The sequence below is a fragment of the Ranitomeya imitator genome, chromosome 8 (assembly GCF_032444005.1).
Source record: "Ranitomeya imitator isolate aRanImi1 chromosome 8, aRanImi1.pri, whole genome shotgun sequence".
In the NCBI taxonomy this organism is placed as follows: Eukaryota; Metazoa; Chordata; class Amphibia; order Anura; family Dendrobatidae; genus Ranitomeya; species Ranitomeya imitator.
In genome coordinates this window covers 35,358,972-35,382,151 of record NC_091289.1, presented here as the reverse complement: position 1 = coordinate 35,382,151, position 23,180 = coordinate 35,358,972, and the positions used below count along the sequence as shown (strand labels likewise).

General features: G+C 43.7%; 1 protein-coding gene across 1 annotated transcript in view; it reads right to left on the bottom strand.

Moving 5' to 3' along the window:
- The window catches only part of TKT (transketolase), a 42,591-nt gene that overhangs the window by 5,072 nt on the left and 14,339 nt on the right, over positions 1-23,180 (bottom strand). Inside the window, exons 2-10 of the mRNA XM_069736728.1 lie at positions 17,994-18,111; positions 16,833-16,946; positions 16,582-16,679; positions 13,686-13,877; positions 11,751-11,869; positions 10,472-10,665; positions 8,262-8,426; positions 7,963-8,119; positions 1,192-1,322 (exon numbers count right to left, since the gene is read on the bottom strand). Coding sequence (XP_069592829.1) covers positions 1,192-1,322; positions 7,963-8,119; positions 8,262-8,426; positions 10,472-10,665; positions 11,751-11,869; positions 13,686-13,877; positions 16,582-16,679; positions 16,833-16,946; positions 17,994-18,111 — 1,288 coding nt within the window. The remainder of the gene's footprint in view (positions 1-1,191; positions 1,323-7,962; positions 8,120-8,261; positions 8,427-10,471; positions 10,666-11,750; positions 11,870-13,685; positions 13,878-16,581; positions 16,680-16,832; positions 16,947-17,993; positions 18,112-23,180) is intronic.

Sequence of the window (23,180 nt, the reverse complement as noted above, 5' to 3'; positions counted from 1 at the left end):
ACAATGGTGGGGGAGGGGACGGATGCCATACAATGGTGGGGGGGGGGGCCGGATGCCATACACTGGTGGAGGGAGGGGCCAGATGTTATACACTGGTGGAGGGAGGGGCCGGATGTTATACACCGTGGGGTAAGGGGCCGGATGTTATACACCGGGGGTAAGGGGCCGGATGTTGTACACCGGGGGTTAAGGGGACGGATGTTATACACCAAGGGGTAAGGGGCCGGATGTTATACCCCGGGGGATAAGGGGCCGGATGTTATACCCCGGGGGGTAAGGGGCCGGATGTTATACACCGGGGGGTAAGGGGCCGGATGTTATACACCGGGGGTAAGGGGCCGGATGTTGTACACCGGGGGTTAAGGGGACGGATGTTATACACCAAGGGGTAAGGGGCCGGATGTTATACCCCGGGGGATAAGGGGCCGGATGTTATACCCCGGGGGGTAAGGGGCCGGATGTTATACACCGGGGGGTAAGGGGCCAGATGTTATGCACCGGGGGATAAGGAGCCGGATGTTATACACCGGGGGGTAAGGGGCCAGATGTTATACACCGGGGGGTAAGGGGCCAGATGTTATACACCGGGGGGAAGGGGACGGATGTTGTACACCGGGGGATAAGGGGCCGGATGTTATACCCCGGGGGGTAAGGGGCCGGATGTTGTACACCGGGGGGTAAGGGGCCGGATGTTATACACCGGGGGGTAAGGGGCCAGATGTTATGCACCGGGGGGTAAGGGGCCGGATGTTGTACACCGGGGATAAGGGGCCAGATGTTATACACCGGGGGGTAAGGGGCCAGATGTTATACACCGGGGGGGAAGGGGACGGATGTTATACACCGGGGGGTAAGGGGCCGGATGTTATACCCGGGGGGTAAGGGGCCGGATGTTATACACCGGGGGGTAAGGGGCTGGATGTTATACACAAGGGGCAATAGGGCTGGATGTTATACACGGGATGGAGAACAGCCGGATTTTATACACTGTGGGCAATGGGACTGAATGAAAAACCTGAATTCAATGATTATGAAATTTGTACAATCATTTTTGTGCATATAGTGTATTTTGATGTGCCATACATAGCTTACACGTTATTACCCCTTTAGTACGGCCTAGGGGATTGGTTCAAGGCAGAAAAATAGGCAGAAAATCATTGAGCACCTCTGATTCCAAGGTCTTGAACTTACTTTTCTATTTGCAGCAAGTTCAACGGCTTTCTCTGTAGACACCGCATCACTTGGGTAAAACACTGTTGCAGAGGGAACCACTCGGAACATGCTCAAGTCTTCCAGTGCCATCTGAGAAGCTCCGTCCTCACCTAGAAAGTTCAAAACAGGATAAAAAAAAATCTTGATGGATAATCTACATATCCATATAAACCCAGAGGCAGTGACTTACAAACTGCTTGTTTGATAGGATCTGTCACCAAAGAAGTTCCAGCACCTATAGTACTGGTAGAATTCTGATTAAGGGAAACAACTTGCTCTACAAAAGTGGATGATGAGTTACAGAGCGGAAAAAGAGGTTCAGCTCGGAGACATCTTGGACTGGTATGTGCACCAATAGGCATTCAAACTTGCTGTGGGGAGTAAAGGCATCCAGACCATGCTTTTCTATATGTTTTATGTGAAAGGCCAGATACGCTTTTACACCGTAATTACACTTCGGTTTTAAATGTTAAAAAGTGCAAATAAAATTAAATTTGTCACTGCAGTAAACCACACCATGTGTTACATGTGGGATAACACCTTATATATTGCATGCAGGTCTACCTGGAGACACCAGTCTTCTTATATTTGGAGGCGTGAAGAAAAGAAAGAGAAGAAAACTAAAAAAAAAAAAAAAAAGAAAAATAGGATTTACAAGAGGAGGACAAAGAAGAATGAAAGAAATGAAAGAAAGATGAAAAGTACAAGGAGTATCTGTATAATATCATGCCGTATTAGGGAATATTTACGGCACATCACCGATGTCACGGCAAAAGCAATGTCATTTTTCTGCTAAGAGAAAATTGCCAGGACCACTTTATTCGGGACACAAGCAAAAATTCCAACACGTAAACCCCAATGTTCTTCTAATGTATCTCATGGACATGTCGGGACAGAATATCCCCTACAGGAGCTTCTCACAGAATTAGAATATCGTCATAAAGTTAATTTATTTCAGTTCTTCAATACAAAAAGTGAAACTCATATTATATAGAGTCATTACACACAGAGCGATCTATTCCAAGTGTTTATTTCTGTTAATGTTGATGATTATGGCTTACAGCCAATGAGAACCCAAAAGTCGTTATCTCAGTAAATTAGAATACTTTATAACACCAGCTTGAAAAATGATTTTAAAATCCTCAATGTTGTCCTACTGAAATGTATGTTCAGTAAATGCACTCAGTACTTGGTCGGGGCTCTTTTTGCATCAATTACTGCATCAATGTAGCGTGGCATGGAGGCGATCAGCCTGTGGCACTGCTGAGGGGTTATGGAAGCCCAGGTTGCTTTGATAGCAGCCTTCAGCTCGTCTGCATTGTTGGGTCTGGTGTCTCATCTTCCTCTTGACAATATCCCATAGATTCTCTATGGGGTTAAGGTCAGACGAGTTTGCTGCCAATCAAGCATAGTGATACTGTTGTTTGTAAACCAGATATTGGTACTTTTGGCAGTGTGGACAGGTGCCAAGTCCTGCTGGGGAATGACATTTCCATCTCCAAAAAGCTTGTCGGCAGAGGGAAGCATGAAATGCTCTAAAATTTCCTGGCAGCCGTCTGCGCTGACTTTGGTCTTGATCAAACAGTGGACCTACACCAGCAGATGACATGGCTCCCCAAACCATCACCGATTGTGGAAACTTCACACTAGACCTCCAGCAGCTTGGATTGTGGCCTCTCCACTCTTCCTCCAGACTCTGGGACCTTGATTTCCAAATGAAATGCAAAATATACTTTCATCTGAAAACAACACTTTGGACCACTGAGCAACAGTCCAGTTCTTTTTCTCCTTGGTCCAGGTAAGACGCTTCTGGCGTTGTCTATTGGTCATGAGTGGCCTGACACAAGGAATGTGACACTTGTAGACCATGTCCTGGACACGTCTGTGTGTGGTGTGTCTTGAAGCAATGACTCCAGCAGCAGTCCACTACTTGTGAATCTCCACCAAAATTTTTGAATGTCCTTTTCTTAACAATCCTTTCAAGGTTGCGGTTTTCCCGGTTACTTGTGCACCTTTTTCTACCACACTTTTTCCTTCCACTCAACTTTCCATTAATATTCTTGGATACAACACTCTGTGAACAGCCGGCTTCTTTAGCAATGACCTTTTGTAGCTTACCCTCCTTGTGGAGTGTGTCAATGACTGCCTTTTATTATTATTATTTATTATTATAGCGCCATTTATTCCATGGCGCTTTACATGTGAGGAGGGGTATACATAATAAAACAAGTACAATAATCTTGAACAATACAAGTCACAACTGGTACAGGAGGAGAGAGGACCCTGCCCGCGAGGGCCTTTTGGACATCTGCCAAGTCAGCAGTCTTCCCCATGATTGTGGAGCCTACTGAAACAGACCAAGGGATCTTTTTAAATGCTTATGAAGCCTGTGCGGGTGTTTTTTGTCAATTATTCTAATTTATTGAGATAATGACTTTTGGGTTTTCATTGACTGTAAGCCATAATCATCAACATTAGCAGAAATAAATACTTGAAATAGATCACTCTGTGTGTAATGACTCTATATCTGTCTCACTTTTTGTATTGAAGAACTGAAATAAATTAACTTTTTTATAACATTCTTTTTTGTGAGAAGCACTTATATGTGTAGGGACGTGGCAGGCAGTGAGCAGAATATGGCTGAACATTTCTACACGAGACGGTTTGATCTCTGTGAAACGGTGGGAAGCTTGGAATCTCTCACACCCAACTGCACAATGGTTTTCAACATGTCCTGGCAGGAAAACAGAAGTTACACAGAGAAGCGATGAAAGGAGGAAGAATGAAGAAGGAGGAGCTGTGGGTAGAAATAGAGATAAATAGAAAAAGTCAAAGCGCAGCCATCAATTTAATTTTTTTTTAATAAATCAATAGTTCTCATGAAAATAAGTAACTTTGTAATCTATCTTATCGGAGACATCTGCTTCTTTCTCCTGGATGGAGCATTCATCATTCAGGGATAAAATCTGTATTCAGTGAAGACAGCCATTCCCATTACTGAGACAGATGACAGTTGGTGCTTATAAGATTCTATGGAGAGAGGAAGAGGGAGGAGCCAGAGGCTGACAGCCATCTTGCTTATAGTTCTCCATAGAACTTTATGAGCACCAACTGTCATCTCTTATTTCAGTAATGGGAGAGTCTGTATCCACTAAAGATACATTTTACCGGTGAAATGAGAATTTTGAGAAAGAAAGATCTGTTTGGGAGGAGAAAGAAACATATTTCTCTGATAAGATATATTACACAGTTTCCTATTTTCATGTGTACTTTTGATTTATAAAAAAAAAAATAAAAATCATGGAATAAATGGCGCTGCTGTTATAATAATAATAATAATAAAAATAAAAATGGCAGAAAAACAGGGTGCAGATAAAAAGATACTGAAGGAATAAAGAATGGGGGGAACAAATAAAAAGGATGCAGTATGAAGTTTTAGATGATGCTTTACATATTCATTTGTTATAAAGCCTCTATTGATAAATTCGTCTATTTTGGCCTTAAAGACCAAATGTTTGTTGTTGTTTTTTTTGCTTTTTCTTTTTTTTCCATTGCAAGACCCTTTTTTTTTTTTTACTTTTCTGGCAATCTAGCACAATGAAAATAATATATAAAAATATATATAAAAAGTTGTTGCTATTGTCAATAACTCGGAGGACTTATCGGGGTATATAGTATTTTTTATCTTTTTTTATTCCATTTTTTGAGAGGTGAGACAAGAAAAAACATCAATTCCAACATTGTGGAAAAACATTTTTTTTTTCTGTTTTTTTTTTAAATTTATTAATCATAAAACATTTTATTATTATTGTTTCTTACTATTTATTTTAGTCCCTCTAGGGGACTTCAGCTTTAACTAATTTGATTGCTCATATAATACACTGCAATACTTGTGTATTGCCTGTCAGCGTATTGCTCTCAGGCATAATACATTATTACACCATGCTGTAGGTGGGATCGAATAGGAGTAGTATCATGGCAGCCATGTGCTACTGTTAGGCCCCCAGGTACCATACAAACTCCTGTTTACCCACGATCGCATCACATTTACCCACGATCGCATCACGTTTACCCACAGTCACGTTTACCCACAATCACGTCACGTTTACCCACAATCGCGTCACGTTTACCCACAATCGCGTCACGTTTACCCACAATCACGTCACATTTACCCACAATCGCGTCACGTTTACCCACAATCGTGTCACGTTTACCCACAATCACGTCACGTTTACCCACAATCGCGTCACGTTTACCCACAATCGCGTCACGTTTACCCACAATCGCGTCACATTTACCCACAATCGCGTCACGTTTACCCACAATCGCGTCACGTTTACCCACAAACACATCACATTTACCCACGATCGCATCACGTTTACCAATGATCACGTCACATTTACCCACGATCACGTCATGTTTACCCACGATAATGTCATGTTTACCCACGATCACGTCACGTTTACCCACGATCACGTCACGTTTACCCACAATCACGTCACTTTTACCCACGATCACTTCACGTTTACCCACGATCGCATCACGTTTACCCACAATCACGTCACGTTTACCCACAATCACGTCACATTTACCCACGATCACTTCACATTTACCCACAATCACGTCACGTTTACCCACAATCACGTCACTTTTACCCACGATCACTTCACGTTTACCCACGATCGCATCACGTTTACCCACGATCGCATCACGTTTACCCACGATCGCATCACGTTTACCCACAATCACGTCACGTTTACCCACGATCACATCACTTTTACCCACGATCACTTCACATTTACCCACGATCACTTCACATTTACCCACGATCGCATCACGTTTACCCACAATCACGTCACATTTACCCACGATCACTTCACATTTACCCACAATCACATCACATTTACCCACGATCACTTCACATTTACCCACAATCACGTCACGTTTACCCACAATCACGTCACTTTTACCCACGATCACTTCACGTTTACCCACAATCACATCACATTTACCCACGATCACTTCACATTTACCCACAATCACGTCACGTTTACCCACAATCACGTCACGTTTACCCACGATCGCATCACGTTTACCCACAATCACGTCACGTTTACCCACAATCACATCACATTTACCCACGATCACTTCACATTTACCCACAATCACATCACATTTACCCACGATCACTTCACATTTACCCACGATCACTTCACATTTACCCACAATCACATCACATTTACCCACGATCACTTCACATTTACCCACAATCACATCACATTTACCCACGCCACGATCACTTCACATTTACCCACGATCACTTCACATTTACCCACGATCACTTCACATTTACCCACGATCGCATCACGTTTACCCACGATCACTTCACATTTACCCACGATCACTTCACGTTTACCCACGATCGCATCACATTTACCCACGATCACTTCACATTTACCCACAATCACGTCACGTTTACCCACAATCACGTCACATTTACCCACGATCACTTCACATTTACCCACAATCACGTCACGTTTACCCACAATCACGTCACATTTACCCACGATCACTTCACATTTACCCACGATCACTTCACGTTTACCCACGATCGCATCACATTTACCCACGATCACTTCACATTTACCCACGATCACTTCACGTTTACCCACGATCGCATCACATTTACCCACGATCACTTCACATTTACCCACAATCACGTCACGTTTACCCACAATCACGTCACATTTACCCACGATCACTTCACATTTACCCACAATCACTTCACATTTACCCACGATCGCATCACGTTTACCCACAATCACGTCACGTTTACCCACGAACCCTTCACATTTACCCACGATCGCATCACGTTTACCCACAATCACGTCACGTTTACCCACGAACCCTTCACATTTACCCACGATCACATCACATTTACCCACGATCACTTCACGTTTACCCACGATCACTTCACGTTTACCCACGATCACGTCACTGTTACCCGCGATCACATCGCTGGGAAGGTGGGGTGATAAATCTAGTCTTAATAGCCAAGGGGGCATGATCCTAATTAAGACTCCCATAGAGAATAGTTGATGGCCACACCCACTTGAACAAGAAGACTAGATTTATATACAGGGAAGAGAGAGCCATATATCAGGAACAGGGAGGAACAAAAGAAAAACCAAATCAGATTCTCGAGAGCCCTGGCATTTACACAAGGCAAAAAAAATCCCATAATAATGACACCTGTCCGATCGTCAAAGAGAAGTATTAGAAAAGTTACTTAGGAGTTCTGTCTGTGAACGACATAGGGTGTAAACTAATGAGAATACTGTGAATTGAGGAATTGCATATATGCAATTTTCCTTATACCGTATAGTGTCATGGTATGTTTCTTTTAGATTTATCAAAAAAACAGCAAAGGAAGAGTGGAGCAATTGCCCGCAGCAAACAATCAGATCCAAGATTCATATTTTCCTATTGGTTGCTAAAACAATCAGTTACACTTTTCCTCGGCACCGACTTAAACAAACCAGGTCTGTTTGTGAATGCAATTTTCCTTATATAATGTTATGGTATGTTCCTTCTAGAGTTATCAAAACTAGAGCAAAGGAACAGTGGAGCAATTACCCGCAGCAAACAAATTCAAGATTCATACTTTCTGATAGGCTGCTAAAGAAATCAGTCACACTGACTTATATAAACCCCAAAGAGTGATATAAACCGAGGAAAAAAAAAACTCACCGATGGAAACCCCACAGTGTGAGCCACAAAGATTGATGTTACTCTCTGAGATGGCTGCCATTCTGATATGGTCAAAGGCCCGGGTGAAGAATGTGGCAAAGGCACTGGCAAAGGCAACAGTACGGTCTCTAGTGGTGCAACCGACAGCCACACTCACCTGCACAGAACAAAACATAGATAACGATCACCGACCAGAAATATTTGGTAATTGTAATGGTTAATTAAGTATAAGAGGTGAATAAAAGGAATCCTCATCTTCTTGGTCGGCCATTGAGCTGTGCGGTGCTCGGAACACTTACCATGTTTTGTTCAGCGATGTAACATTCCACGTAGCGGTCAGGGTGCTCTTTTTTGAAGATCTCGGCAAAGGTGGAGTTCTTGGTATCACCGTCCATGGCAATGACTCTATTACTGGCGTGACCAAGTTTAGCCAGGGCCAGGCCATACGCCTTTCGGGTTGCAATCTGGAACAAAAATGGATGATTATTACAAACTAGATTGTGGCCCGATTCTAACGCATCGGGTATTCTAGAATATGCATGTCCCTGTAGTATATGGACAATGATAATTCCAGAATTCGCGGCAGACTGTGCCCGTCGCTGATTGGTCGAGGCAACCTTTATGACATCATCGTCGCCATGGCAACCATTATGACATCTACGTCGATACTGTGCCCGTCGCTGAATCAGAAACGTGAGATGTCTACGTCCTTTATGACATCATCGTCGCTGTGCCCGTTGCTGATTGGTCGAGGCCTAGCGGCCTTGACCAATCAGACGTGGGATGTCTACGTCCTTTATGACATCATCGTTGCTGTGCCCGTTGCTGATTGGTCGAGGCCTGGCGGCCTCGACCAATCAGAGACGCGGGATGTCTACGTCCTTTATGACATCACCGTCGCTGTGCCCGTTGCTGATTGGTCGAGGCCTGGCGGCCTCGACCAATCAGAGACGCGGGATTTCTACGTCGATGCTGTGCCGGTCTCTGATTGGTCGAGGCCTGGCGGCCTCGACCAATCAGAGAGCCGGGATTTCCAGGACAGACAGACAGACAGACAGACAGACGGAAAAACCCTTAGGCAATTATATATATAGATTCATATTCAAGCATTTCCTGGGTAAACAAAGGGTTTTCTCGCTTTCGACAATCCCTTTCAATGAGCCCTTTGTGACTGTCCGATTTTGCATTTTCGCTTTTACCTTCCTTTTTTTCCAAAAGCAAAATCTTTTTTAATTTTCTGTCAACATTGTTGTATTAGAGCTTGTGTATTACAGGATGAGTTGGAGTTTTGAACACTATTCATTTTCCCATACAATGCACTGGAAACCGGGAAAAATTGCAGTGAAATGGTGAAAAAAATGCAATTCTACCACTGTTTTTTGGGTTTTGTTTTCGCAACTTTCATTGTGCAGTAACAATGACCTGAAAAAGATGATTCTCTAGGTCAATATGACTACGATACCAAACTTGTAAAAAAAAAAAAATTGATGTTGGTGGTTAAAAAAAATACAGAATTTCCAGAACTTTTTTTTATTTTCCGTCCACTGAGCTGTTTTTTTGCACAACGGGCTGACATTTTTATGCATAGCTCTTTGAGGAACCTGCAACGCTTTGCTGATTTTTATTGCATTTTTTCGGGAAAATGTGGCAATTGAAAAATGGCAATTCTGGCGTATTGATTTTTTTTTCTGCAATTGATGTATCGGACATTTATGGAGTTTATTTTTTTACATTTCTTCAGTACTGAACAGTAAAAAAAAAGAGGAATGATTCAAACTTTGAAATTGTCATTATTTTTTTCAATATTTTTTCAACTTTTAAAAATTTTATTTTTTGAATCCCATATTTGGTACATGCACACAAAGTTTTTTATTTTATCAGGTGGGTTTGGAGCAGGTCCGCTTTGAAACCTGCCAGAAAAAGCACCTACTAAACACTCAAAAGAATGAATTGATTAATTTCTATATCAAAACAACTTTCTGCTTATATGTTCAGTCTTTTAAACGTTTTTTTAATTCATTTAATTTTTAACGTACCAAAATGACAAGCGGCTAAAAAAAATGGGGGGCTGATCGTTCACGAATGCTCGAACTGGCTAGCAGAGCTACATCCTAAGCACACAATGTCTTTTTCCAGGCGGTTTCCAACTGGAGACCGCCTGAAAAAGTGCAAAAAAAATAATTAACATATATGCTGCAATGTCAAAACAACTTGCTGTGCCTATGTTCCATCTTCTTTTTTTTACTGCTTCGGGCTTTGAAAGCAGTGAAGCGACTAAACGATGGCTTCCAATTGGAGGCTGCCGCTGTGTTAGTATGGAATGAAAATCTTTGGATTCTGCATGCCGCAGTGTTTGCCGAAGATTTCCTTAAGGCTTGAAAACCCCTTTAAGTAATGTAAGTGTTAGAAGACATGCTGCAATACTATTCGCCAGATATTGCTTAATGTCTTTAACTGGCTAGAAACTGGTGCCCATCTAGTATAATGGCTACGCCGGGCTTTCACCCACCTTTTCTCCCAATTTGAAATTAGGAGGAGAAAGCATCTTTATATTCTTGATGCAGACGGCAGGGGCGTCTTCCACTGGAAGCGCGGGGCTCAACTTTTTCTTGCTTTGGATCTTGCTCTCTATCTCCTTGATCGATTGTTCGGCCAAGTCTTTTGGAAGTGGCTTTCCATGCCAGTTGTCCTTATCTTCAATACCTTCAAGAGGAGACAAACCAGGGTGAGATAAGGTCCTGCTTCTGGTCATCCGGCAAACACACACAGCAACACATGGTAAACACTGGTGTCTATTGATTTCAATGGACAAAAATATGCACAACCCTTTAAGGAGTCTTGTAAATTAGCCAAGCCCATCTACATACGGCCATTTTAGGGTACCTGTAGATCTGTCTTTGGTTGGCTAAATGAAATGAGATGGCTCTTTCTCCTCTTTGACTGATCATTCATCCTCAAAATTCTCAATTCACAAGTAAAACCTGTCTTTAGTAATTTTTTTCCATTACTGAGATAAAAGATGACAGTTGGTGCTCATCAAGTTCGATGGAGAGGGGAGGAGCTAAAGGCATATACAGACATTCCGCTCAAAGTTCTGCGGAAACTTGTGTTACAATTCTATAGCTGTGATTTTAAGTGAACTTGCAGCAGAATGTTTGTTTCGGCCTTTAGCTCCTCCCGTCTCCATAGAATGTTAAAAGCACCAACTGTCATCTCTTCTCTCAGTAATGGGAAAATGTGTCTTTACTGAATACAGATTTTTATCTCTGAATTGAGAACGAAAGGTCGGTCCAGGTGCAGAAAGAAGCAGATTTCTCTGATAAGATACAATATATCACAAAGTTGGATACTTTCATGTGTATTATGGATTTATGAAATTAAAACAACAGTTCCACTTTAAAGACACCAGTGTTATATGGAGTACTGCCTGCAATGCCCCATGGGAAAAAAAAGTAAGGAAGTCAGACAAATACAGAAATCCTTGGATCATCTACTCTCTGCCTGATCTAATAAAAGATCAAAATCATTTTAAAAAGTTGCCTTTTTTATTACTGGTATCATTACCTATTTGTGCTTTTGCTTTCATGTTTAGAGTTTATAATATAGTACATTTTTATTTTTTAGATTATTGTATATGATGTACAATAAACATTACATATCTCATCAATCAAATGCGCACTTAATTGATATCTGCCACCTTTGCAAGTATTTGATACAGTATTTTCTAAATTTCACAACATTTCCTATGCACGCTAGGTGAAGTGACTACAGCATGATATGTACTGTACCTGTGATCCCTTTGCCTTTAAATGTTTTGGCGATGATAGCGGTGGGTTGATTCTTTACCGGAGTGAACGCCTTGCACAGCTCCTCTACGCTGTGGCCGTCCACGACAACTGTGTGCCACCTAAAACACATAATAAATGAGCGTAACTATTGGTCAGTACAGGAAACGTGCACCTCTCATGCCCTAGTCGTGCACCCAGGCTGATTCATGCTCCTCGTGGTTTGACCAGCTGACAGGTTCCCTTTATTGTTTATCAACAACAGATGATTGGTGGGAGTGTGGGGCGTAAAAAGCTGCACCGATCTGATATTGATTAGCTATTCAAAAGATAGATCACCAATATCTTACGATTGGACAATACCTTTAAAAACTGTCTATGAGCAGTTGTCTTGTAACAATGGTAAATTATTCACCAGCTTAAATGAAATATCTAAACCACAAGCTCCAGAAATCTGGCAGTGCAGGCGTCGAGTCTGTAGTGATGTCTTTTAGCACAGCTGCTTTAACATACTTTCCAACTAGTGTATCCCCAATCTAGAATATGGGGAGGTGTCGCGCTGTCATGGAAGGTTGGTGTTGTGTTCTGACTAACTGCCTCTGTGTCCTCAGGATACACATAGAGTTGAACATAACGGTGGAGCAGAGAGCCAACAGATCCCTGCTCCACTTTACTGTCTAGGTGGAACCTGAAGTTCCTGCACGGAATGTCAGATCACATGACCTGAAGGCAGGACGTGCGGACACCACAGTAGTAACGCAGGAGCAGGGATGTGACAGGAAAGTGATGCGTGTGACTGTGGCAACATTATACTACGTGGGGGCATTATACTGTATGGGGGAATGTATTGTGGGGGCCCTTATAGAGGCACCGTATTGTGTGGGAACACTAATGGGCATCTCTAGTAGCAATATTTCGGAGTGGGCGCACACAAGGACTGGGCAAGGTTAGGGAAATGGCTCAGAGTAAAACAGAAATTTCCGTGGTGCACTACATCGTATGTGACCCTCTTTCCTGTTTTTCAAAGTTGGGAGCTATGGTTTTAACACTCCTGGCTCCTGAAACCTAGCAGGGCCAGGCCAGGTCCTTGAGGGTCAGCATCAGCCATGGATTAAAAGAAGAAAGCAGAAGTGGTTTATAACAACTACTGTCTTCTCTTTTTCTGTCTACACAATGGTGACTGAGAGCTTATATCGAATAGAAGCATCGGCAAATAAAATGTTTGTATTGTACCCAATTGTGATCGCCGCTGGTAATGGTGATCGCCGCTTGTCTGCTGGGCATGGTGATTGCCGCCCGTCTGCTGGTCATGGTGATCGCCGCTTGTCTGCTGGACATGGTGATCACCGCTTGTCTGTTGGTCATGGTGATCACCGTTTGTCTGCTGGACATGGTGATCACCGCTTGTCTGATGGGCATAGTGATCGCCGCTTGTCTGCTGGGCATGGTGATTGCCGCCCGTCTGCTGGTCACCGTGATTGCCACTTGTCTGTTGGTCATGGTGATCGCAGCTTGCCTGCTCTGCTGGGCATAGTGAGCTGGGGGGCTGAGCTCACAGTGTCAGTGCGCTCTTATGTCCTGTGCCATCCTGTGTGCAGCGAGCAGCCTATGCAGACAGGACAGGGAGATCAGAGGCCCCTGCACACTGACACTGTGTGTGCTCTTGGCTCCTGCAATGTCAGTGTGGTGTGCGTGACGGCCTGTGGCTGCCTTTTAGTGCTGGTAGTTGTAGTTTCACAACAGGCTACAGCACAATGCTATGTACAAGTGATGCGGTATTACTGTCGAGCGAAAAGCAAATCGCTATACAAATGTAGAAAACTCAATGTCTGCGATGCGCAACAGCGAATGAGAACGGCAGCGGTGCACGAAGAGCGCAGAGCTCCAGCCGTCGTGATGGCGGCTGCTACATCTACGTATGGTAGGAATATCACTTACCCAAAGGCCTCACAGCGTTTCTGATAGATTTCCACTTTGTGCTGCAGCGGAGCGGGTTCGCTCTGTCCCAGGCGGTTGACATCTATGATGGCAGTAAGATTGTCCAGCTTGTACAAACCAGCAAAATTCATTGCTTCCCAAACCGAACCTTCTGCGGTCTCTCCGTCCCCGAGCAGGCAGAACGTCCGGTTACTGAAAGAAGACAAAAAAAATTATATAGGCGCAATGCACAAGTGAAGAAACGTCCAGAACTAGCTGCCCCAGACAGGCGGGAAGAATGGAGGGATCTTCATCAGTATTTGGTCAATGTGTCAGTTTTTGCCATCAGGGTTGCATCGATAATTTTCTCATATGCAAAAAAATGAAATAAAATAGTAATGTGACTTCTATACATCACAGTGATAAAGGGATTTTCTGTTCCCACGATGCAGTTTCCCTGGGTCCAGCGCTGAGTCTCTGCCGCTGCTGCTTCAGTGTCTGCTATTGTCTGTAGCACTGACGTCATGTCATCAGCGCTGCAGCCAATCCGTGAGCTCACAGATAGACTGCAGGGCTATCGAAGTGACATCAGCGCTGCAGACAATTGGTGGAGACTCAGCGTCGGACCCGGGAAGGGGGATTAAAGCATAGATCTTTTTCAACATACTGCAGCAGGTACCAGAAGCCCAAAACAAAAAAAAATAAAACGCCTTTAGAGAAGTAAATAATGATTTATATGCTCCAGCCTTGGCTATGAGGTTTCTTCCAAAAGTCTAGGAAATGGGTGCCCTAGACAACTGGCTCAAGTGCCCGAAAAAAAACAGCTCAGGATTAAAAGTAAGAGCAGTACACGTAAGGTCGGGCTCACACGTTTATACCCAGTATTGTATGGATGAAGCTCGGATTTCACTACCCGACTTTACCTATGGATCTACGGACCTCAAGCAAACCGAATACTGCAAGTGACCCAAGAGAGAATGTTTGCATAACTGTTTGCAATCCGGACTGCAGCCATATTCGACAGATCCTGTCGACACGATGCAGCAAAGGAACGTCAATGTTAGCACAATTCTCCAATCTATTCCAGTAGGCTGAGCTACATTTCATGAGAAATTTTAATCCAGCAGCTTTTTTTTCGATCAATGTTATTATGTAACATGTCATCATTCTAAGGCAATTATGAAAGTGCTAGAGTACATAGATAATTAGGCCTCAGAACAACCCTCCGCAGCTTACACGTCTGCCGCCGAGGTCAGGTAAGGTAAGAAACAGGCGGGAATGCTCCTGAACACTGCAAGAGGAGGACAATGTGCAGCTCAAAGAGGCACTCCTCAGCAAACAGCCTCAGGATTTATACCCGGCTTATCAAGGAACTGGAAAGAACCTGCAGCCAAAGTCACTGTGCAGTCCCAGTCTTTAAAGGAACCTTTCAGCTTACTCTTTATTTTAGCGCACCCGTAAAAATCCGGCTAAAACGGCGATGGTGGGCGCACCTGCCCATGCCAAATGGAAATGAGAGCACATGAGCACCATCAGCGCTCCTCACTCAGTATGGGGACTCAAGTACAAGTTCCTTCTTTTCAGATCAATTATTTTTCTAAGAAATCTGAGGAGATGGAAGTAACTCATATGAGCCTGCACAAGTGAGTAAGAAGTGCCCAGGGGGAAACACATAATAAATGATGATTTTTTTTTTGGACTCTCTCTATAACCCAGAGCTCTCGGACCCGTGGACCAAGACCCTCCTTGTGTTACATGGACAGCACAATGGTGCACTGCCAACCGATGCATGGAGCCACTAGACAGTCTTGAGGATGGACTGTGTCCCTCCTTGTTCTACATGGGCTGCACAATAGCGCACGGTCAACCAGTGCATGGAGCAACTCTACAGTTCAGAGAGAGACCATAGATTGTGTACTACTCTAAGTTTCCGAGAGAGACTGTGGACCATGTACCCCCAAGGATTACATGTACTGTAATCGGTGCATGGAGAAACTCTACAGTTCCGACAGAAACAGTGAACCATATCCTTCCATGTACTACACAATTGTGCATCGTTAATGGGTGCACGTAGTCACTCTGAAGTTCCGAGAGAGACCGCGAACCGTGTAGTACTCTAAGTCTCTGAGAGAAACCGTGGACTGGTAGACCATGCCCTACCAAATATTACATGAACTGCATATCCTTCCATGTACTACACAATTGTGCACCATCAACTGGTGCATGGAGCCACTGTACACTTCCGAGAGAGACCGTGGACCGTAACCCTCCATGTACTACACAATTGTGCACCATGAACCGGTGCATGGAGCCACTCTACAGTTCCGAGAAAGACCGTGGACAGTATCCCTCCATATACTACACAATTGTGCGCTATCAGTCGGTGCATGGAGTCACTCTACAGTTCCGAGAAAGACCGTGGACAGTATCCCTCCATATACTACACAATTGTGCACCATGAACCGGTGCATGGAGCCACTCTACAGTTCCGAGAAAGACCGTGGACAGTATCCCTCCATATACTACACAATTGTGCGCTATCAGTCGGTGCATGGAGTCACTCTACAGTTCCGAGAAAGACCGTGGACAGTATCCCTCCATATACTACACAATTGTGCACCATGAACCGATGCATGGAGCCACTCTACAGTTCCGAGAAAGACCGTGGACCGTATCCCTCCATGTACTACACAATTGTGCGCTATCAGTCGGTGCATGGAGTCACTCTACAGTTCCGAGAAAGATTGTGGACCATGTTTCTCCATGTACGACATGAACTGCACAATTGTGACCCACCAACTGAGGCATTGAACCACTCCAAGGTTCCCAGATAGACGTCCTTTATACAGGGAGAGTTGTGTACTGCACTTAAAAAAAACGAGGACATGATGAAAATTTTCAGCAATGTTAGAGTTACCTGGCCTTATCAAAGTATTTTGCAGTGTAGGCCATTCCAGCGGCAGCCCCCAGCCCTTGTCCTAACGATCCTGTGGCCACATCTGTGAATACTTGTCTCTACAACACAAAACATTAGAAGATTGGAGCTCTTCAAACCCACACACTACACAAGACTGATACTAAAATCTGAGCTGCTAAAAATGTCCATAGTGGTCAGGAAATGCAGAAACACCAAACAATATGGACGCTAAGATGATAGTAAATACGCACCGGGACCGGATGACCTTCAAGGACAGAGTCGAGTTTCCTCAAGTTTAACAGTTCCGACTCGGGCAGAAAACCGGCCTCGGCCCAGGCTGCATACAAGATGGGAGCTGCGTGACCCTGAAAGAAGAAAAATATTCGGCAAATGCAGTGTTCCCACAGCGACTTAATCTTACTGAGAAGACACAACATCATCTAACACATCTTCGTAGAGAACATGTCCCATAGATGAGGAGGCTCCATAAACATGTTGTGTGGTTCCCGACACATTCCCACACTAACTAGTAAAAGAACATCATAAAAAATTGCATGAAATGACAACAGAATCGTAGGAAAAACATAGTAAACTAGCAAGTGAAAACTGATTGCCCTCAACGGGCCGTAGCAGAGCAGAAACTGAGACGTTTTGTAGGCCTACATCACCCAAGCGTCTATTTTAAGGCTGGACATACCCATTAAACAGCGGTCAGTTGTACACATGTTTGGCCGTCAGCAACGTCTCCTGTCATGTCATCCCCATACACATGCATGCCCGGCTCAAATGAGCATGCGTATGTTCTCAGAGTAGATGGAACTCAGGCGGGAGAGGGGCGTTCCGACTACCACCCAACAAACTCTTGACGAATGGCTGCATTTGTTCAGCCACAAATCTTACTCCAGTCCCCGACTGGAGTAAGATAATTGGTGAGGTGCACACCACATGTCCGGCAGTCCGGATTCATGATCCAGGAGCGTCTGACTCCAGTACACCCCTGCATCAAGACCGGTGTGAACAATGCAGATCTTGATGAATCGAGGTCTGACTGTGCACACCACCTAACATGGATGGTGCGGCTTTCCCTGACATCTGCCATTGAGGCTGGGCATGCACACCACCGATTCAGACATAGACATGACCCATCCATTAATTCTCTACGAGCCTACTGGAGATAACCAAGTGAGATAGGAGGCTATCTCCAGCAGTCCCATACACAATAAATGGATTGGTGGTGCACAAGTTCAGCTCCTTTACGACGGGGCACTGCAGAGCCCCGTGTTTGGGATCAATGCAGGTACCAGGGGTCGGAATCCCCGTGATCACCAAGTTAAAACCACTCCTATGGATAAGTGACAACCTCTAAAGATGGGAGTAACCCCTTTAATCTTAGCACACAGAGTATAGCGTACCTTAGACATCACAAAGCGATCATTGTTGGGGTTCTTGGGATCCTGAGGCTTATACTTCATAGTATGGAAAAACAACACGGACATGATTTCGGCAGCGCTGCAGCATGATGTCGGATGTCTAGGAAGGAAAAAAGAAGCACAGTCAATAGTTACATTGAGTTCCCCTGCATAATATTCACACTGTCAAAAGATAAAATTATAAAAAAAAAGCATATAACTGCCCGGCATGCAATATCCCTGACTTTTTATGGAATGTCTGGAGAATTTTCCCTCGGGGAGATGTTTCTTTCAGATTTTTCAGTCACATTTCTAACTTGTAATACCACCTTTCACCACTTCCCACAAGATAGAGTTTCCATAGATATCAATGCAACAGCGCCCCCCAGCACTACTACTCTATAAAATGAGTTCTTATCTTTATTGCTTGACATAAATGCTCCCATTCACCTAACAGAGGCAAAAAGTGTCTCTTTTATTTATTTTTACAAGGGTATACTGTAAAAGGGGTTGCCCAGAATAAGAAAAAAATGACCTGCCAGTTTTTGTCCACACTTGATAAGTGGTGGTGTATGGTACTGCACTTTAGTGCCACTAAAGTGAATGGGGGTGAACTGCAAAACCACACATAACCTGAATACGGGCAAAGGACTGTCTTTTGCTAAAAAGCAGGTATGTTGTTGTTTTTTTTAAAAGGGTAACCACTACTTAGACACCGGTGGCCTATATATAGCTTAGGTCATCAATATCAGAGAAACTACACCCGATGTCTGTCGAACAGCACAGCGCCGTCCAATGTCTAGTGGCCATTGCCGAGATTACACTCCATTCAGTCAGGTCCTCGCAGTGCCCCATTTTCAGAACCGGCGGGGGTCCAAGTATTGGGGCCCGAAGCTATCAGCGAGTTCTCACCTATCCTGTAGACACGTGATAACTTTTCAAACTTAGTAGATTGACTTAAACAAAGGAGCGACTCTTACATAATGCATTTATTGGGAAATTGTCATTCTAGCAATTGCCTATTATATTTGTGCAGGTATGGCAAGATATACAGACTCTGGAAACCAACTTTTTAAGCGCACCAGTGCACCTTTGTGCGTCAGTGTGAAAACTTTTCAAACTTTGCAAATAGTTTTTTTTATACTTTAGAAAAATCTATTAGCGCTTTGTGCACACAGGGGAAGTGAACGGCGGCGGGGTTGAACTTATCGATGGTTTACTTAATGGATAGATCGTCAATATCTAAGCACATTAAGATGTCAAATATTCCATAAAAATGAATCGGAATCCCCCTGTAGAGAAGCAGCGTCCCTCCCGCGTGGCTCATGCAGCACATAGGGGCTGTGGGGAATATTAGGCTATAAATCCCATGCAGGTTAGGACACAGACACTTCTACGCCGGCTGGAAATCCTGGTTACTCATCCTGGCACTGCGCAATGGAGGTCGTCTCCAAGATTTGCACACGTCTTTATACATTTGTTAGGTTCAGACAAAAGAGAATTTTTGCGACATGCGAGATTAATATTTCCAACTCTGCAAACTGCACTTATACTTAGCCGAAATCTAGATGTGCGTCCTCTTCATGGCCTGAAATAGGGAGCAAGTAACAAAAATGAGAAAATCGGTCAAAAAACACGTGCCCGGACCCCAGACATAGCAATAAGGCACCGGGCCCACGGCTCGGCTCTATGGAGGCACTCCACATAACGCCATGACGGGTATTTCCTCTTCGCATCCGTTGTTTGCCAGTTTGTGCAATTTTTTAAGTTAAATCTTTTTTTTTTATTATTATTAAATTTTTCCTCAAAATCTAAAAGTTTTAAACGGATTCATCCATTTATTTTATTTTTTTTTACCAAATGTCACAATATTTTGGGGGGGCCTGGACTGGAATAAGGTTTCTAGCAGAATTTTCAATTTGATGCATTTTGCAACTTTTAGTGATCAAATTTTGCAAGAAAAAAAAAAGTCGCAAAAGCAGCACAGGATAGATGACAAAACGTATGATTGCTGATGGTGCGGCAGCTAAGACCCCACTGATCCTCAGAATAGGGGACACAAATTCTAGAGAATTAGTGAGCATGTGCGACCGCTGATCTATTTACCATGCAGTTGAGAGGTGGTCGCACATGCTCAGTAATGCTCCATGCTCACAGGAGACTTTAGGTCCCCCATTATAAGGATCAGAAGGGGTCTCAGCAGCCAGACGCCCGGCAATCATATATTTATCATTTATGCTGTGGATCAGTGATATAAGTTGCTTATGGGACAAACCCCTTTAGTTCTGTAAGATTCTTCTAGTTGTGAAACTTTAGTAAGAGGAATATTAAATAACAGTCACTTTCATCATCCTGCCCATCAATAATGATTGCATGATGTGTGTTCCTCATCCTCAGTCCTTACACAAGAGCCGTGTGTCCTAACGGGACCGCAGTGCAACAATGGAGTCACTTTGTGCATTACATGAGATTGCACCAGGAATCCCACTGGTATCAGACGTGTGTATTCTGGCCGGCTGGGCTGGTTTTGGATGAGACCAGTAAAGATGGTGTTAAGGCCTGACTGCCCCCGAGGAATGACAGACGCCAGCTCATCACTAACTAAAGCAACATCAGGAGGAATCTTAGATTTAAAAGCGGATTCCCATCTTGCATCGTGGTGGCAGCAGGTCACCGATCTCTGGGGGCCAACACATGTCCATCCCGAGAGGAAAGCCATTACAAAATCAAAGGGGGTCACAAAGTCGGACTGCCATTATTAAAGAAGTGATACTCTAACCTAGGGGTATGCTACCACTTTACAAGATGACAATATGCCTTCTAAGCTTTCATCTCAGCACCGACAAACGTCTTGATGCTAGTAGCACGTCACAAAATGGCAGAATGGCCAGTGGAGCAGAGCTCCCCGATACCGGCGCGGTCCTGTAATAGGGGCAATCGGGGTAACAAGTCCGTTCATGACATTTCTTCCCTCCTGAATTTTCCCCCATCACCTGTGAGTGATATTATTGAGAGATGGAAAGAGCTGCAGCAACTCAGCCACAGAGTGGAGACCCCGTAATTTTAAAGAGCGAGGAGCCGAGTGATGAGGTGCAGAAGGCAGAAAAATCACCAACGCTCTACTGACCCCATAACTGCAGAGTCCAAACCTCCTCTGGTACCAACATCAGCACAAACGCTGCACCCCTGTCGCCAATCCCAGACCCCTGTATCAGAATGCCGGGAACGTTACCCACAAGACTGCACTGTACCCGCTGCACAGTTTGCTGGAGGAGGGATAATACAATGGGGGCTCCTCAGGGTCGCAAGAGGCCTCTTACTGCCAGTGACAGGAAATCTTAATTCTTCAGCACAAGACATAGTGGACAATTGTAGCGTCCAGCGTTGTGGGAACAGTTTCTGTATCTATCTATCTATCTATCATCTATTATCTATCTATCTATTATCTATCATATATCTATTATTTATTATCTATATATCTATTATATATCTATTATCTATCTATCATCTATCTATTATCCATCTCTCTATTATCTATCTATCTATTATATATCTCTCTCAGTAAGTATACAGTTGTGGCCAAAAGTATTGACACCCCTGCAATTCTGTCAGATAATACTCAGTTTCTTCCTGAAAATGATTGCCATCACAAATTCTTTGCTATTATTATCTTCATTTAATTTGTCTTAAAATGAAAAAACACAAAAGAGAATGAAGCAAAAGCAAAACATTGATCATTTCACACAAAACTCCAAAAATGGGCCAGACAAAAGTATTGGCACCCTCAGCCTAATACTTGGTTGCAGAACCTTTAGCCAAAATAACTGCGACCAACCGCTTCCGGTAACCATCAATGAGTTTCTTACAATGATCTGCTGGAATTTTAGACCATTCTCCTTTGGTAAACTGCTCCAGGTCCCTGATATTTGAAGGCTGCCTTCTCCAAACTGCCATTTTTAGATCTCTCCACAGGTGTTCTATGGGATTCAGGTCTGGACTCATTGCTGGCCACCTTAGAAGTCTCCAGTGCTTTCTCTCAAACCATTTTCTAGTGCTTTTTGAAGTGTGTTTTGGGTCATTGTCCTGCTGGAAGACCCATGACCTCTGAGGGAGACCCAGCTTTCTCACACTGGGCCCTACATTATGCTGCAAAATTTGTTGGTAGTCTTCAGACTTCATAATGCCATGCACACGGTCAAGCAGTCCAGTGCCAGAGGCAGCAAAGCAACCCCTAAACATCAGGGAACCTCCACCATGTTTGACTGTAGGGACCGTGTTCTTTTCTTTGAATGCCTCTTTTTTTCTCCTGTAAACTCTATGTTGATGCCTTTGCCCAAAAAGCTCTACTTTTGTCTCATCTGACCAGAGAACATTCTTCCAAAACGTTTTAGGCTTTTTCAGGTAAATTTTGGCAAACTCCAGTCTGGCTTTTTTATGTCTCGGGGTAAGAAGTGGGGTCTTCCTGGGTCTCCTACCATACAGTCCCTTTTCATTCAGACGCCAACGGATAGTACGGGTTGACAATGTTGTACCCTCGGACTGCAGGGCAGCTTGAACTTGTTTGGATGTTAGTCGAGGTTCTTTATCCAACATTCGCACAATCTTGCGTTGAAATCTCTTGTCAATTTTTATTTTCCGTCCACATCTAGGGAAGTTAACCACAGTGCCATGGACTTTAAACTTCTTGATGACACTGCGCACGGTAGACACAGGAACATTCAGGTCTTTGGAGATGGACTTGTAGCCTTGAGATTGCTCATGCTTCCTCACAATTTGGTTTCTCAAGTCCTCAGACAGTTCTTTGGTCTTCTTTCTTTTCTCCATGCTCAATGTGGTACACACAAGGACACAGGACAGAGGTTGAGTCAACTTTAATCCATGTCAACTGGCTACAAGTGTGATCTAGTTATTGCCAACACCTATTAGGTGCCACAGGTAAGTTACAGGTGCTGTTAATTACACTAATTAGAGAAGCATCACATGATTTTTCGAACACTGCCAATACTTTCGCCCACCCCCTTTTTTACGTTTGGTGTGGAATTATATCCAATTTGGCTTTAGGACAATTCTTTTTGTGTTTTTTCATTTAAGACAAATTAAATGAAGATAATAATAACAAATAATTTGTGTTTGCATTCATTTTCAGGAAGAAACTGAGAATTATCTGACAGAATTGCAGGGGTGTCAATA